The sequence below is a fragment of the Stenella coeruleoalba genome (genome assembly GCF_951394435.1).
Source record: "Stenella coeruleoalba genome assembly, chromosome: 4".
In the NCBI taxonomy this organism is placed as follows: Eukaryota; Metazoa; Chordata; class Mammalia; order Artiodactyla; family Delphinidae; genus Stenella; species Stenella coeruleoalba.
In genome coordinates this window covers 118,211,793-118,229,941 of record NC_137149.1, presented here as the reverse complement: position 1 = coordinate 118,229,941, position 18,149 = coordinate 118,211,793, and the positions used below count along the sequence as shown (strand labels likewise).

The 18,149-nt window shown below is 39.1% G+C and overlaps 1 protein-coding gene across 2 annotated transcripts in view; it reads left to right on the top strand.

The window, feature by feature from the left end:
• TRIM2 (tripartite motif containing 2) overlaps positions 1–18,149 on the top strand; it is a 214,878-nt gene that overhangs the window by 130,698 nt on the left and 66,031 nt on the right. The window contains exons 1-3 of one of the 2 annotated variants that reach the window (XM_079920736.1): positions 1,512–2,023; positions 11,700–11,765; positions 15,136–15,193. In XM_079920736.1, the coding sequence (XP_079776862.1) occupies positions 2,021–2,023; positions 11,700–11,765; positions 15,136–15,193 (127 nt within the window). In that variant the 5' untranslated portion in view covers positions 1,512–2,020. Of the gene's footprint in view, positions 1–1,511; positions 2,024–11,699; positions 11,766–15,135; positions 15,194–18,149 lie in introns of those variants that run through there. The other variant, XM_079920734.1, reaches the window with a different exon arrangement.

The following is an 18,149-nucleotide window of genomic DNA, read 5'->3' as shown; positions in this document are numbered from 1 at the left end:
CAACATAGCCCCAGAGCAAGGTCCAGGGCAAGGGCCAGTTGCCCAGATGGAAGGGCAGCACTGACTGGAATATAAACTGCTGACGGGTGTGGCCTGTCTGCTTCATCCTCACATATTCAGCCAACAGCAGATATTCAAATTTTTTAAAATGAAATTAATGTGTGCTTAAGGTTTTTGTAAAACATGAATTTGTTGAATAAACAAATGGCATTTAGGTACCATGACAAATGCTAAATTGTGGATTCATGATCCAAATGTATGATGCTACAGATATTTATTTGCTTTCATACTTAACTCATATACTACATCTGCCTGCCCCATAATATTGCAAAACTTGGAGCATCTCAAGACATCTGAATGGCATATCAGATAATTTCAGAATTCTATTGGTGAAAATAGTAAATGCGAAAGCACTACTTGATGCAAGTAAAGATTTTTCAAAGTAAAATATCCTTTGTTTTTTTCACCTGAAAACCATATCTAGATATCCCTAAGTAAATGACGAGATGGTATTCTTGAAAACCTGGTACCTTTATTTAATACACATTTATTGAGTGTTTATCACGTGTCAGGCACTGTGCTAGGCCTTGGTGATACCAAATGGTTGGCTTAGTCTCTGCTACAGAAAGGAGTTTGATATCATAGGGAAGTTGTCCAAGTTAATAATTACAAAATGAATCTGGGATGCTGTGATAAAACTACAGAGACCCTTTTTTCTTGTCGAGGGTGGCATGAGGAAGCAGAGAGAAAAAGACTCCTGGAGGCTACCTCTGAGCTGTTGAAAGGATGGGTAAGAGTTACCCAGGTGAAGAAAAACTGTTCTTGACGAGCAGATGAGTATGGCAATCCACGAGGAGATAAAGGCAAGGCTTCCCACAAATGCCACTTTTATGGTTTTTGACAACTTTACATAGCACCAGTAATAACAATATTTTTCTTAAATATCACTTTAATTTTTAAAAATTTTTTACTGACATACCTACTTCAGCTGTATCTTAAGCAATACATGAGAAATCTAGGGTATGGTGTGTTAATTATACATTTGCTAGTACTAATATTAAAACACTTACTAAATGGATACCCTTTTACTCTCTTAAAATCATCTCATCAATTGAATTGTATCAAACTGTAGGAAAAACAAAATGGAACTCTTGTTTAAATTAATATACCCTTACCCTGCAACAGGAGATAATTCGTTTTAGATGCCACTTTTCTTCCTAGTAGAATTACTATACTTTGAAATGGTTCAAAATAACGTACAATAACCTTCAAAGTAACGGAAAAGTCTGAGTTAATTTTCTGGCACCTTGAGGTAAAGGGACCCGAGCTTTTGATCTGAATCCCCATCGAGTAATGACGCAGCATACTTTCGACCGTTTTGATATGAAATTCATTCTCTTGTATTAAGAAAACAAAACAAACAAAAAACCTAAAGCAAAGGCAGACATACAAAGGGATTTTTAAAAGCTGGAAAAGCAGTGGATATCGGTGGGATAGAAGATTAGGCGTAAAATTAGAAAAGGGAAGAAAGTCCGCCCCGGACCAGGCAAATCCGCATGGATGGAGGCAGCGTTTCCTTCTCCAGCAGCCAAACTGCCTCTGTTTTTTAAGGCAAACTTAGGCCGCATTTCCGCTGAGCGAAGAAAAAAGTCAAGGCGAGGGTTCGACTTTCTGAAAAAAAAAAAAAAAAAAAAGGAGTCACAGTCAGCACGCAGGACTGAAGAGGCGGAAGCAGCTGGGAGACCCTGCTCGCCAGCATCTTGAATCGACCAGGACGGACCGGCGGGCAACCAGGCCCCGCCCCCAGGGCAGGCCTCGCCCCACCCCGGCCGGCCGGCCGCTCCGCGGAGCCACCAGGAGTCGCTGCGCGCCGTCTGGGCGACTGCCGGTCTCTCTTCCCTACCTCCCCTTCGCTGCTCCGCCCCCGGGGCGGTGTCGGCGCCAAAATCAAACCCGCCTGGGCCCGCCCCGCCTCTCGCTGCGCTCAGGCCCCGCCGCCGGAAGACGCGGCACCCGCGCAATGGTAAGAGTAAGGGGCGCGCTCCCCGGTCCCCTCCTCCACAGTGGCCCGGCTGCAGAGCCCCTCGGCTGCGTGCCACCCGGGCCCGGCGTTGGCCTCCGGGTAGGCTGCAGAGGCCGGCTCCCCCGCCAGGTCGACGCCCCGGCCGCCCGGCGCTTTTCGGCTCCCGCCGCCTGAGCCCCTAAGCTGAGGCGCCGCGCTGGGATCCCCGTCCTTGTGCCCCCCGGCTCCCTCCCGGCCAGGTCAAGTTAAATACGGGCGTTCGAGAACGTGCCCCGAGTGTCTCACGAATTCATCAGTCTGTTAGCAAGGCCACGAGCCACTTCAGAAGCGGTGCCTAGGCTCCCCGCTTCCGGCCACCAAGGCGCCGCCCCCGGTGGAGGACAGGGAACGGGTGTCGGCGGGCAGCGCCGGGGGTTTCCGGGGGCCCGAGGAGCTTGCTTGATCTTTGAAGATTGAGTGGTTTGGGGTGTTGTAGCATTTAGAGCACATTTCAGTATTGCTCACAATTTCCAAAGTGACCTGACAAATCTTCATTTTATGCCAGTTAGAGGATTTCTGTGAAAATGCGTTGGTTTTTACGAAGGGCAGGGCTGCCCTTTTGTGCTTTCGGAGTCGCTTTATTAGGGAAGCACCGTACCGACTTCGTCTTCCTTGCATTGCCTAATGGGTTAAGTCCTGGTTAGATTCCAAATCGTCTCTTTCTCTTTGTGAATTTAATGTCTTTCTGCTCATCAAATCATTTTCATAAACCTTCAGAGTTCCATCCCCCACCCCCTTCTGTTGGCAGAGAATCACCGTCTAATGAAGTGGATCTAAGATTTTAATATCTTAATTAAGTGGCCGTTATTTTGCCAAGCTGGTGGTGGACGGAGATATAGGTTGTACGATGTTTATCTGAAGATATTTGCCCAGATGTAATCAAATCTGATAACGGTTTCTTTGTGGTTAAACTAACAACCCAGCCACCTGGGCATAAAATGGTGTAGGAAGCCAAACAGGCCCACACTTAAATCTGGTACCAGTGTTCCGTGATACCATATTTCTCCTTTATAGAGTTACTGGCCTGATAGAACTGACTACTGAGTACTATGCAGCCCATATGCATTAATTTTTTGGTTTTTGTCTTTCTACCTAATATCTTTCTACACCTACATCACCTTCTAATACTAAATAGTTTAATGTGCTATTAACTCTTTTCTGATGTTTACCTCTAGTAATGGAGAAACATGGAACAAGTTAGAATAAAACTTTTTGTAAGAGACATACTTCCTATTTTTCATGTATTGTTAAGAACTAAGTTTACTGTTATGTTGATCAAAGATAACTTTTGTTCTTTTCCTGATTGTGAATTAATAGCTGTTTGTTTCGATTTTGGTTGCGCTTGCTGGGTAAACAGTAGTTATAAGTCCAAGCATATTTTTGGAATTGGAGAAATGTGGTGTGGTCAGCCACTTCTGAGGGCAGCAAATACCATCTACTTTTAATTCTTCAAAATTGTATTAGTGGGCTTCCCTGGTGGCGCAGTGGTTGAGAGTCCGCCTGCCGATGCAGGGGACGCGGGTTCGTGCCCCGGTCTGGAAGGATCCCGCGTGCAGCGGAGCGGCTGGGCCCGTGAGCCGTGGCCACTGAGCCTGCGCGTCCGGAGCCTGTGCTCTGCAACGGGAGAGGCCACAGCGGTGAGAGGCCCACGTACCGCAAAAAAAAAAAAAAAAAAAAAAAAAAAAATTGTATTACTGATCAACAGGGCTAACTTTAGAAAATTTTTTTGCGGGAACTTAGTTCCCCGACAAGGGATCGAACCCATGCCCGCTGCAGTGGAAGCGCAGAGCCCTAACCACTGAACCACTTAGAATTTCTTTAACTCCTAGTTGGAGAAGTTTCTTTCATTGTCCTCAAGTCAAATTTTGAGCCCCCTTACTTACTAATTTGAGTGTATCTCTAACTTATACTACGAGGAGATTTTCTTTAATCCTAAGTTATACATGAGCCCTTGTTGATTTTTTGGAGAAATTTCTAAATATGAAGTAATATGGCATCCTTTTACATTACTTACTTGTAAAAGGCCATGATACTCTCCCACGGTGTTTAGTAATGAAAACTCTTTGTAGTGGTGAAGGAGACTGATGAATAAGTTAGCCTGAAATCAGTGTTAGCGGATGATACACCTCATCCATATTTCTTTTTTTTTTTAATATTTTTATTGGAGTATAATTGCTTTACAATGGTGTGTTAGTTTCTGCTTTATAACAAAGTGAATCAGTTATACATATACATATGTTCCCATATGTCTTCCGTCTTCCCTCTCCCTCCCTCCCACCCTCCCTATCCCACCCCTCCAGGTGGTCTCAAAGCACCGAGCTGATCTCCCTGTGCTATGCGGCTGCTTCCCACTAGCTATCTACCTTACGTTTGGTAGTGTATATATGTCCATGCCTTTCTCTCACTTTGTCACAGCTTACCCTTCCCCCTCCCCATATCCTCAAGTCCATTCTCTAGTAGGTCTGTGTCTTTATTCCTGTCTTACCCCTAGGTTCTTCATGACATTTTTTTTTCTTAGATTCCATATATATGTGTTAGCATACGGTATTTGTCTTTCTCTTTCTGACTTACTTCACTCTGTATGACAGACTCTAGGTCTATCCACTTCATTACAAATAGCCCAGTTTCGTTTCTTTTTATGGCTGAGTAATATTCTATTGTATATATGTGCCACATCTTCTTTATCCATTCATCCGATGATGGATACTTAGGTTGTTTCCATCTCCGGGCTGCTGTAAATAGAGCTGCAATGAACATTTTAGTACATGACTCTTTTTGAATTATGGTTTTCTCAGGGTATGTGCCCAGTAGTGGGATTTCTGGGTCATATGGTAGTTTTATGTGTAGCTTTTTAAGGAACCTCCATACTGTTCTCCATAGTGGCTGTACCAATTCACATCCCCACCAGCAGTGCAAGAGTGTTCCCTTTTCTCCACACCCTCTCCAGCATTTATTGTTTCTAGATTTTTTGATGATGGCCATTCTGACCGGTGTGAGATGATATCTCATTGTAGTTTTGATTTGCATTTCTCTAATGATTAATGATGTTGAGCATTCTTTCATGTGTTTGTTGGCACTCTGTCTATCCTCTTTGGAGAAATGTCTATTTAGGTCTTCTGCCCATTTTTGGATTGGGTTGTTCGTTTTTTTGTGATTTAGCTGCATGAGCTGCTTGTAAATTTTGGAGATTAATCCTTTGTCAGTTGCTTCATTTGCAAATATTTTCTCCCATTCTGAGGGTTGTCTTTTGGTCTTGTTTATGGTTTCCTTTGCTGTGCAAAAGTTTTGAAGTTTCATTAGGTCCCATTTGTTTATTTTTGTTTTTATTTCCATTTCTCTAGGAGGTGGGTCAAAACGGATCTTGCTGTGATTTATGTCATAGTGTTCTGCCTATGTTTTCCTTTAAGAGTTTGATAGTTTCTGGCCTTACATTTAGGTCTTTAATCCATTTTGAGCTTATTTTTGTGTATGGTGTTAGGGAGTGTTCTAATCTCATACTTTTACATGTACCTGTCCAGTTTTCCCAGCACCACTTATTGAAGAGGCTGTCCTTTCTCCACTGTACATTCCTGCCTCCTTTATCAAAGATAAGGTGACCATATGTGCGTGGGTTTATCTCTGGGCTTTCTATCCTGTTCCATTGACCTATCTTTCTGTTTTTGTGCCAGTACCATACTGTCTTGATTACTGTAGCTTTGTAGTATAGTCTGAAGTCAGGGAACCTGATTCCTCCAGCTCCATTTTTCGTTCTCAAGATTGCTTTGGCTATTCGGGGTCTTTTGTGTTTCCATACAAATTGTGAAATTTTTTGTTCTAGTTCTGTGAAAAATGCCAGTGGTAGTTTGATAGGGATTGCATAGAATCTGTAGACTGCTTTGGGTAGTAGAATCATTTTCACAATGTTGATTCTTCCAATCCAAGAACATGGTATATCTCTCCATCTATTTGTATCATCTTTAATTTCTTTCATCAGTGTCTTATAATTTTCTGCATACAGGTCTTTTGTCTCCTTAGGTAGGTTTATTCCTAGACATTTTATTCTTTTTGTTGCAGTGGTAAATGGGAGTGTGTTCTTGATTTCACTTTCAGATTTTTCATCATTAGTGTATAGGAATGCCAGAGATTTCTGTACATTAATTTTGTATCCTGCTACTTTAGCAAATTCATTGATTAGCTCTAGTAGTTCTCTGGTAGCATCTTTAGGATTCTCTATGTATAGTATCATGTTATCTGCAAACGGTGACAGCTTTACTTCTTCTTTTCTGATTTGGATTCCTTTTATTTCCTTTTCTTCTCTGATTGCTGTGGCTAAAACTTCCAAAACTATGTTGAATAAGAGTGGTGAGAGTGGGCAACCTTGTCTTGTTCCTGATCTTAGTGGAAATGCTTTCAGTTTTTCACCATTGAGGACGATGTTGGCTGTGGGTTTGTCATATATGGCCTTTATTATGTTGAGGAAAGTTCCCTCTATGCCTACTTTCTGGAGGGTTTTTATCATAAATGGGTGTTGAATTTTGTCGAAAGCTTTCTCTGCATCTATTGAGATGACCATATGGTTTTTCTCCTTCAACTTGTTAATATGGTGTATCACATTGATTGATTTGTGTATATTGAAGAATTCTTGCATTCCTGGAATAAACCCCACTTGATCATGGTGTATGATCCTTTTAATGTGCTGTTGGATTCTGTTTGCTAGTATTTTGTTGAGGATTTTTGCATCTATATTCATCAGTGATGTTGGCCTGTAGTTTTCTTTCTTTGTGACATCCTTGTCTGGTTTTGGTATCAGGGTGATGGTGGCCTTGTAGAATGAGTTTGGGAGTGTTCCTCCTTCTGCTATATTCTGGAAGAGTTTGAGAAGGATAGGTGTTAGCTCTTCTCTAAATGTTTGAAAGAATTCGCCTGTGAAGCCATCTGGTCCTGGACTTTTGTTTGTTGGAAGACTTTTATTCACAGTTTCAACTTCAGTGCTTGTGATTGGTCTGTTCATATTTTCTATTTCTTCCTGATTCCATCCATATTTCTTGAGTGACTTTAATAAGCTGTTGAGCTGAGTGATAAGAGCTTTCCTAAAACAGTGTGCCTTCAGGACATTAGTTTCTCCTCATTGCCTGCCTCTGCGTGGCAGATTCTTGCGGAGTCCAGGGTCTCTCAGGGAGCTGTTTATAATAACAAAATATTAGGAGCCTTTTCTAAAGCTTTGGCTCTATTTTCCACTGATGCAGCCACAGACTAAAGTCCTAAGGGAATTCTCATTGCCCCACAGTGCCCCTAACTTAGCCTTCAGATTCTGGGCTGAGAGAAACAGTGTTTTCAGTCCTGGGGCACAATTAAAGCACCTCAAGATTTTAAAAATATGAGGCCAAGAGGCCCCATTTCAGAGATTCTGATTCATTTCTTATGGGATGTGCCTGGGCATCAGTAGTTTTAAAAGCTCCTGAGATGTTTCTAATCTCCGTATATGGCAGTTTGAGACCAAGTGGACTAGAGAAATAGCTGAATGGGCCTTCTGAGTGTGGATATCTTGCTTTATTCAGATACTGCAGAAGCCAGCGTGAAGGGAGGCTAATAACGTCATACTGAACTCTAGCTCTCTACCCTAGGTTTAGTGAACGTGTCTTCATAGTGTATGGTTTCATGGAACTGAGATTCCTTTGGTTTATCTCTCCAAGTAAGGCAATATCTGGTTATCACAGACTTCCTTATTATCAGTTCACCCTGAAATGTATCTATGGGAGTGCAGAGAGGTGGTGTGGGATTTGGGAGTCTGAATGGCCTCAAATCTTAGATACATGGTCCTGAAATTGAGGGCTGGTCTTTACAACTGCTCTTCTAACCTGGCACTAACCTCTGGGAAGGCAAAGGCAGTTCATGTTCTGAAGAACTCGTTTTGTTTTGTTTTGCTTTGTTTTATTGAATGAAAGAGTCTTTAAATTCTATAGTACTTTACAGTTTTCAAGTTTCACACATATGATTTCATATAATCCCATAATAACACTTTTCTCCCCCACCCCTATTTTGCCCCTCCCCCACATCCTTCTCCCCACTGGTAACCACTAGTTTGTTCTCTATATCTGTGAGTTTGCTCCTTTTTGTTTTATTACTAGTTTGTTGTATTATTTAGATTCCACATATAAGTGATATCATACAGTGTTTGTCTTTCTCTGACTTATTTCACTTAGCCCTCCAAGTCCATCCATGTTGCCACTTTTTTATGACTGAGTCATAAAAATCCATTGTGTGTGTGTGTGTGTGTATGTACATATGTATATAAGTACATATGTATATGTGTATTATACATATACCACATTTTCTTCATCCATTCATCTGTTGATGGACACTTAGGTTGCTACCATATTTTGGCAAATGTAAATAATGCTACTATGAACACTGGGGAGCATGTATCTTTTTGAGGTAGTGTTTTTGTTTCTTTGGGGTATATACACAAAGGAGTGGAATTGCTGGGTTATATGGTGGTTCTATTTTTAGTTTTTTGAGAAAGCTCCACATTGTTTTCCACAGTGGCTGCACCAATTTACATTCCCACCAAAGTGTACGAGGGTTCCCTTTTCTCCACATTGTCACCAGTTTGTTATTTGTGGTCTTTTTGATGATGGCCATTCTGACAGGTGTGAAGTGATATCTCACTGTGGTTTTTTTGTTTGTTTGTTTCGTTTTGTTTTGTTTGTTTTTGGGTTTTTTTTTTTTGTTTTTTGGCTGCTTTGGGTCTCTGTTGCTGCACATGGGCTTTCTCTAGTTGCAGCAAGCGGGGGCTACTCTTCATTGCGGTGCGCGGGCTTCTCATTGTGGTGGCTTCTCTTGTTGCAGAGCATGGGCTCTAGGCGTGCGGGCTTCATTAGTTGTGGCTCGAGGGCTCAGTAGTTGTGGAGTGTGGGCTCAGTAGTTGTGGCTCACGGGCTGTAGAGCACAGGCTCAGTAGTTGTGGCGCACGGGCTTAGTTGCTCCGCAGCATGTGGGGTCTTCCCGGACCAGGGCTTGAACCCGTGTCCCCTGCATTGGCAGGCGGATTCTTAACCACTGGGTCACCAGAGAAGTCCTCATTGCGGTTTTGATTTTCATGAGAGGAAGGTGTTTTAGATAGAAGAACATTTTTAAAAAGGCACAGAAATGGGAAAGAGCATGCTGCAAGTGGAGAATTACAAGTAGTTTTTGTATTACAGCTTAAATTGCCTAGTTCTTCATGTTGTTATGGTAAATTTGAGGTGGGGAGTGGTACCTGTGAGAGGTAGGTTGGGGTCAGGTGACAGAAGGCCTTGTATGTCATTCTAGGGTGATTGGATACTTCTGGATGGTTGAGAGCCACTGAAGAGTTTTAAGCAAGGGAGAGGCATGGGTAGGCATGGCAAAGGAGAGGTTTGCTTTTTGGCAGCGTGGAATGTGGCTGGAGGGTGGGACAAAGCATGGTTAGCGGACTGCAGGTATGTAGTAGGGAACAGATAAGGTAGAGGTAGTAGGTAGAGGTAGTAGGGATGGAGCAGACAGGATCGATTTGAGAAACAGTTAAGCCCTGAAATTGGCAGAACTGGGTGTTTGGTTGGATGTGGAGTAAGAGAGATGAAGGAACCTAGGGTGACTGCCAGGCCTCTGGCTCGGGTAACAAGGTGGAATCTAACTGAACTCAAGATCCAGAACAGCAGGTTTGGGGAGTAGATGTGGGAGAGGAGAGGTCAGTTTAGACCTCCTGAGTTTGATGTCTATTCAGCAGACAGGTAGGTACGTGAGATTGGAGCTCAGGCGCCCACTTAATCCAATGATGTAAAGATTTGAGTTCTCAGCATAGGTGTTTGTTAAAACCATGAAAGCAGGTGAGATCAAAGAACAGGTGTGAGGAGAGAGGGGATCAGTAGAGAAAGAACCCTGGGGAACTGCAGTATTTAAAATTGTGGACAGAGGGAAAAGAGAAAAAGATAAACTTTGAGGCTACTTATTTTACCTGTGCAACTCATCAAGGAACACTGGATGATTTGCTGTGAAAGGGGTTAATGGGTTTCTAGACCATGTACTCTGGAATGCATTCAGAATGGCAATTCCAAATTCCTTTCCTTGTCTAGTGTAGGCTCTTGTTTCTGATGGAGTTTATGGTTGGATAAGTTTATTATTGTTGGTTTATTTATGTCTGCTTTTTATGTGGTATAAAGTATTTTAAAGTTCTTACTAAACAATTTATGTTCCTCTATAATCCCATGCAATTTTTAAGAAAGATGCAGATTACTTCAGAAGCATTAGTGTGGAATCCTCCATGAGAGTACTAGAGATTATGGTTCTCGTTCTCTTTTGTTATTTTCTGTGAATATTTGCATTGAGGAAATTTGGCGTTTTGAAAATTCAGACTTTAGCTTTAGGTATATACCCTATATAAAATATATGGTAAAATTTATTATTAAAATACATATCAGTTACATCTTCTAAAAAATATTTATTTATTTAATTTTATTGTTTATTTTCTTTATTTTTTTGGCTGCGTTGGGTCTTTGTTGTGGCACGTGAGATCTTTTTCATTGCGGTGCATGGGCTCTTCATTGTGGCCTGCAGGTTTTCTCTCTCTAGTTGTGGCACGCAGGCTCCAGAGCACGTGGGCTCTGTAGTTTGCGGCACGCAGTCTCTCTCGTTGAGGCACGCGAGCTCAGTAGTTGTGGTGCATGGGCTTTGTTGCCCCGCGGCATGTGGGATCTTAGTTCCCTGACCAGGGATTGAACATGCATCCCTGGCATTGGGAGGCAGATTCTTTACCACTGGACCACCGAGTAAGTCCCTCAGTTACATCTTAATTATCTTAATTTCAAGTTAGCTGAAGGGTAGTGACAGGATAATAATAACCTGAAGTAGGCTTTCATTTTCTACTTGGACATGGTTTTCCTTCCTCCAGCCTTCCCTCCACAATGCCACCCAACTTATCTTGTCACTCCCTGCTTTAGAAATTGCTCAGTAGCTCCTCGTGGCCTGAAGTAAAGTCTGCTCTCTTTGGCTGGACAGTCAGCCTTCCATAATCTGGCCCCAGACAACCTTTCTTGTCTCATCTGCCACTCCATCTACATACTCCACTTGTATAATAATCATCCCTGAGTGTTTGTCTTTCTGGAGCATTCCATGTACTTCTGTAACACTGTGCCTGTGTGTGATCTGTCCAGGACACCCTTCTCACCATTTCTCAACTTGCCAAAATCTTGTTCATCTCTAGCCTTCCTAGCTAACCCTCCTCCCTTTCCATGGTGGAATTAATTTACTCTTTCCTGGGTAGCAATTTGTACATGTACCTGTTCATTAACTATAAGTAGTTATGTCTATTTATTTTCCTTGAGAGATTAAGTCTTTTGAAGGTAAATACAGTGACTTATTGGATCATTTGATAAATATTGAGTTTCTACAAAATGCCAGGCACTGTCTCAGTCACAGTTCTTATTATTATACTGGCAGCACCTACCACAAGGCTTGGCATAAAGTAGTAGAGTTGTTAAAATCCATCTTGAGGCCTCGCTCTGAGAGTTATTAAACCTCTTGGTCTCAGATGAGACCATGCATTATTTCTGATAATGTTTTGAACCAAGTTGTCTTAAAAAGCATTGTGTTGTGTTTTTTTTTTAATTGCACTGTTTACTTTTTAACTTTTGTGCTTTAGTCAAAGAAAAAAGGACTAAGTGCAGAGGAAAAGAGAGCCCGCATGATGGAAATATTTTTTGAGACGGTAAGTCATTTTCCTTAAGATTTTTAGTATTTTGTGTAATTTTCTCCTTAAGTTTATGTCATCCCGTGTTAACTGTATTTTTTTATTAGAAATCAATAGTGACCAATTTCCTAAAGAATGAATAAAATTCTACAAACACTTGTGGTTCCTGTGAGCTGTGGAGCATGAAAGAATCCTATCCCAGGGTTTGTAGAGTCTCTTCTATCCAGACTGCCCTATACTCTGGCACCATAATTAACTTTCTGAAGCATATATTTGATTGTGTCCCCTTTTACCTGAAAATAATAATGACAGTAGCTCACATCTACTGAGTGCTTCCTAGGTGCCATTCACTATTCTAAGCACTTGGTGTAGTTATCTGATCTTATCCTTTTTAACCCTCTGAGATCCTCATTCTACAGATCTGGACATCTGAGACACAGCCTAAGATACCAGCCCTGGATCTCAAAACAAGAAGTGATAGTACTAGGATAAAAACCCAGGGGGGATCATCTGATTATAGAGATAGTGCTAAATACAGCCTCTTTACATTTATAAGCCTGCATATGGTATAACACACATGTGACGGTACATAGCCTCCTTAATTTATTCCAGCTATTCGTGCCTGCCACTAACAGGAAATACGTTTGAAGTTTCTGCTCCTAAGTGGCAGAACCAGGATTCAAACCCAGTCACCTGGCTCTAGAGCCTGTTTTCTGTACAATGGCTTTTCTTGCTTCCAGGTTAAAATCCAAACTTTTGACCTACAAAAATATTAACTTCTTACGTCTTACCTCTTGACAGAACGTTCAAAGTCTGGTTTGGCCCCAACCTACTGGCTATTTTCATTATTTACAAATATCAATATGAAGAAGGTGGGGAAAACGGCAAAATAGAATGTAAAATTAATAAGTAATGATAATACTTGACATTTTCATTTTGATAATGCAGATTCTCAGTGAAACAAGTGAAATATTGTGGGCACTTTTTTTTTTTAACTGTTTGCCCTTTAAGTGAAATCTTACTAGTCTTCCTTAAATACAATGACTTACTAAAAGTCATTGGCAATTCAGAACAGAGTATCATATTAATAATGATGATATGATTAGGACGATAAATTGATTACGTTTGTAGGTAAAGATTATGACTACTTATTCTGCTGAGTTGAAATATTTTTCCTATGGTCTTAGAGCAAGAAAAGTAGATTTAATTCCTAGCAGGCAGTGGAAAGCTGGGGAGAGTGGTGAGGGGAGTTAATTTGTTCTTTATGATATTGTTGGCTGTTTTTGATTAAAATTTTTTCAACACTGCTCTCAATGACATTAAGACACTAATGACTAAGGCACCATGACTATAATGAGTATTAGAGGTTAAAGAAGTTCAATAGTTAATGAGTTTTTAGGTAAAGATAGGAATTAATTATATTAATTGATTGATTTCAGTTCATATATTCCTATACGTATCAATTCATATGAATACATACATAGATTTATTTGAAGTTACTAATTCTTTGCCTGTTACACTTAGGAAGAACATGGCCACAGTACAGCTCAAAGATAGTGAACTTGTATCTGAAGTCTGTATTACCTGATAGCTTTGTGACGTTAAGCAAGTTACTTGACCTAAGTCTCAGTTTCTTCATCTATTAAAAAGGCTAATAATAATTGTACCTAGTTCACAAAGTTGGTATGAGGATTGAATGAAATAATCTGTGTAAAACATTATAATGCTCAGGTCATAAGTGCTTAATTAAAAGTTATCTAACTTTATAACTGTGTGTCTTCCATGGTATCTTTACACATAGTTTTTTGTTTTTGAGAGCTAGAACCATTGTGTTCATCTCTCCTTTATTATCTCTGTTTAATGTAGGGGAGAACCAATATTTACTTGAGACCATTTTCTCTGTCCACTTAAATGACCACACTTTAGTTCTGAGGCTAGTTCTTTGCAAGCGCATTTATTTACATAGCAACCCCACGGGGGCAGCCAGTATGTCTGGGGCTTTTCCTTGATAACCACATCTAGGCAGATGTCTCAATGAGTTCATGTTCTTTTTCCTAAGGTATTTGCAAATAGGTTTGATTAATTGGGTTTTTTTAAACGCATTAGAGGCCTGAAGTTAGTAATTTACTACATGTTCTCTGAGACCCTACAGAATTCTCTTTTAATAGTTTATTCCCAGATGTGCAAAAATTTATTTCACACTCTAGGACCAATGACTTAGTATTTTCCTTAATTTACTAAATCTTAAGTGTACTGAGGTGAAGTTACTTTTCTCAACATTTCATTATTAAAGAGGAAAGAATTTCACTGTGAATACCTATATGCCCAGCTTAGATTCTACCGTTAACATTTTATACTCTACTTGCTTTATCATATATATATATATATATATATATATATATATATATATATATATTCATCTGTCCATTCCTTTATCCATCTATCAGTTCATCTTTTTTGCAGGGGGTTGTATATCTGGGCTACTGGTCTTTTGTCTGGTATGTTTTGTGAATATTGTCTTCCAGTCAGTCTTTTCAGTTTCTTAACAGTGCACTTGGATGAGCAGAAGTTTTAAATTTTTATGATGTCTAATTTCCATCCTATTGAAGTTACCTTTTCAAGTTTATGTTGGAAGAAATAGATCCCAGATTTCCATAACACTAATCACAATAATTCTGTTCTAATTACTGAATACTTCAGTCTTTTCAAATATTTCACTTTTATTATCCAAGTTCTTTTTACCAGTTCAACCACAGCTTATTACAAGAAGAAAGGAGTATTCGGCATAGAGTTTTTTCCAATCATAAGATTAAATATTCTCTGTGTATATCTTCCCATAATGTTTTGCTTTGCATGTGGTGGACATGCAGCATGTATGGGTGAATGATTGATAGACAGCCGTAAATTGTATGTTTTTCTTACTTAGGTGTGGCTCTTCCATGAAACCTTAAATGTAAATAAATCTTGACAGCTGTCTGTTTTGCTTTTAGTTAGAACTGCTAATCTGTGATGTATGGTATATGCTAAGCAAAGCACTATTTGTGTTTTCTTCAAATCAAAGTGTCAGAGAAGCTGATTATCTCATGTTAACAAATGATTCATCATAACTAGATTTTATACTTCATTGGGAAGATGTTTTTTGCATTCTGCCCTCCAGTTACTTTAAAGAATTGTATGTTCATGCAAAATCTGTCCATTTTAGGTTCTGTTGAAGGTATTGAACAAGATAATTACAGTTTCTTCTAGCTCTAAAATTCTCGATTCTATTGCACTATTCACTTCCAGTCATGGTTTTTTAGTACAATATTTTATAAACATAATTATGGTAAATATAAATATATAGTAGAAAATAAATGCATGTTTTTCATCTTTCAACTCTTTTAAACAGAAAGATGTATTTCAATTAAAAGACATGGAGAAGATTGCTCCCAAAGAAAAAGGCATTAGTAAGTATCAAAATTGTGCCAGAATGTTTTGGTAAATACCCATCATCTTTCCTGCAACAGTCTTTCACTTCATGGAAACATAAATTTCTAGAGATGAATAATGTCTATAAAAGTCCCAATGTAATGTTTCTGGGCCATGACCATGATTCTTGTGTTTGAAGTATCTGCTGTAGGGAAACTACAGTGGAATATGCATGCATGCCTGTGTGCGCACACACATACGTATACATACACACAATTATACACATTTATTTATTTATGGGTATAATTTACTTCAGAAGAAGTAAAAACTTCTTCATGTATGTTCTGGTATTTGTTAAATGTGATTTACATAGTGTATTAGTTTTCTACAGCTGCTGTAACAAATTACCATAAACTTAATTTCTACTTAACACAGTAGAAATTTATTTTCTCATAGTCTGGAGGCCAGAAGTCTAAAATCAAGGTGTTGGCAGGGTTGGTTCCTTCTGGAAGCTCTGAGGGAGAATCCATGTTATGCTTCTCTCCTAGCTTCTGGTGGCTGCCCACAGTGCTTGGTTTATAGACACATCATTCTAATCTCTGCCTCTGCCTTCACATGGCCTTCCCATTTTTTTTTTTTCTCCTCTTCTGTGTCTTATAAGGACACGTGTCATTGGATTTGGGACCCACCCTAAATCCAGGATGATTTTATCATGAGGTCCTTAATTACCTCTCTATAGAACTTTTCCAAAATAAGGTCACATTCACAGGTTCTGGAGGTTATCTTTTGAGGGGTCACTACATATGATATATATATTTTTAAACCTTACTTTCTGATTATATAAGCTATACATGTTATTTTAACAGATTTGGAAATTATAAAGAATATAATAAAAATAAAGGTTGTTCATAATCCCTCTATTCTGAGATCACCACTGTTAACATTTTGGTGTATTTTGATATCTTATTCTTAGGTTCTGTTTATCTGTGTTTGTATGTATCTGTCCATTTCTCTGAGAGGGAACCATGCTGCATATACAGTTTTGTGTTCGTGTATTTTTCCATATACCATCATATCATCTACACTTTCCTATGTCATTTGCTTTAAAAAAAATGATTTACAACCTGTGCATCTCCTAATGTTTCATTCTGTGGCCACCCACTGTGCCATAATTTGCTTAGCCCATTAGCTATTGTTGACCATCTAGGTTGTTACCAAATTTTGCTGCTAAAATTAATGTGTAATTAACATGCCATCCATAAATTTTTTCTAAGACTTATTTTTTGAGTATTTTTAGTTTCACAGCAAAATTGAGAGGAAGGCACAGTATTTCTCTTATACTTCCTGCCCCCACACATGCATAACTTTCCCTATTATCAACATCATTTACCATCGTACATTTGTTACAGTTGACAAACCTGCATGGACACATCATAATCACACTAAGTCCATAATTTACATTAGTATTCACTCTTAGTGTTGTACATTCTATGGGTTTGGACAAAAATGTGTAATGACATGGATCCATCATGACGGTGTCATTATGGTATCATACACCATATTTTCACTGCCCCAAGAATCCTCTGCGCTTCTCCACCTATTCACCCCTTCCTCTCCCCCTGCTGTAAACTTTTTTCCAAATCTCATATTACTTCATTAAGAAATGTCCCCAGAAATTGAATAGAAAAAGAGACTTGTCTAGTTTTAGGCTTTTCATGTGTGTTCTCAAATCGCCTTCAGGAAAGGCTATTATACCCAAATTCGTTTCTCAGAACTATTTTCATTTTTAGAATTCTTTGACATTTCATTTCAGTTTGTACTTCTTTATACATGAGGTTGAATGTTTTGCATTTGGTGTAGACTTTATTATTTTATTTATTAAATCTTTAAATATTTAATAGATTTTATTAAATTGGGGGATCTGCTCTAGGGAAAATTAAAATGGACTTTAAAATATGGATAATTTCTTGGTATAGTTTTACTTGATAGAAAGTAAGAATGGTTTATAATTTCAGACATTTGTGAAATATGACTTTGTATTTTTACATGCTATTTTAAAAACTCTTTTCTGATTTTTAATCTTACCCCTAACCATAACATCCAATATATTTATTTATTTATTGTTTAATTTTATATAGTAGTTTTGTTTTAGTTTCCTTAGCAAGAAAGGTAATACATGTTCATTGTTGGAAAAAAATACGAAAAATAAGCAAGAGGAAGGAAATAAAAATTGCCTCTTAACCTTAATTCAAGATAACTACTGTCACATAAGTGCATACTGTCTTTTAACTTACTTTTCTATATAATACATTTTGGATGTATATATATCCAGGCCATTAAATATTTTATAATGTAAATTTAATGAATGCATTGTATATCATTACAAAAAAAGTACTTTTGAGTCCCGTTATTGTACTGATTTCCAGGGTTTTGCTGTTGAAAACAGTGCTTTGACAAGCATCCTTATACATATCCATCATTATTTTCTTTAGCTGAATTTATAAAAGTGAAATTTCTGCATAAGAGATATGCATAAACCTAAGGTTTTAGGTACATATTGCCACATTTTTCCACCCATGTTGAGAGTACCCATTTCCCTGAATCCTTTATTACAATTTTTAGTGTTTTAAATTTGGTAGTCGAGAGATCGTATCTCATGCTTTATTTTGCATTTCTTCAATTATTAGTGGGTTTGAACATTTTTCTTGTTTATTGACGATATTATTACAAATATCGTACATTTAAAAAAATATTTATTTATTTAATTTATTTTTTTGGCTGTGTTGGGTCTTAGTTGCAGCATGTGGGCTCTTCGTTGTGGTGCATGGGCTTCTCTCTAGTGTGGCGTGCAGGTTTTCTCTCTCTAGTTGTGGCGCGTGGGCTTCAGGGCGCATGGGCTCTAGTTTGCGGCACGCAGCCTCTCTAGTTGAGGCATGCGAACTCAGTAGTTGTGGCACGGGCTTAGTTGCCCCCGGCATGTGGGATCTTAGTTCC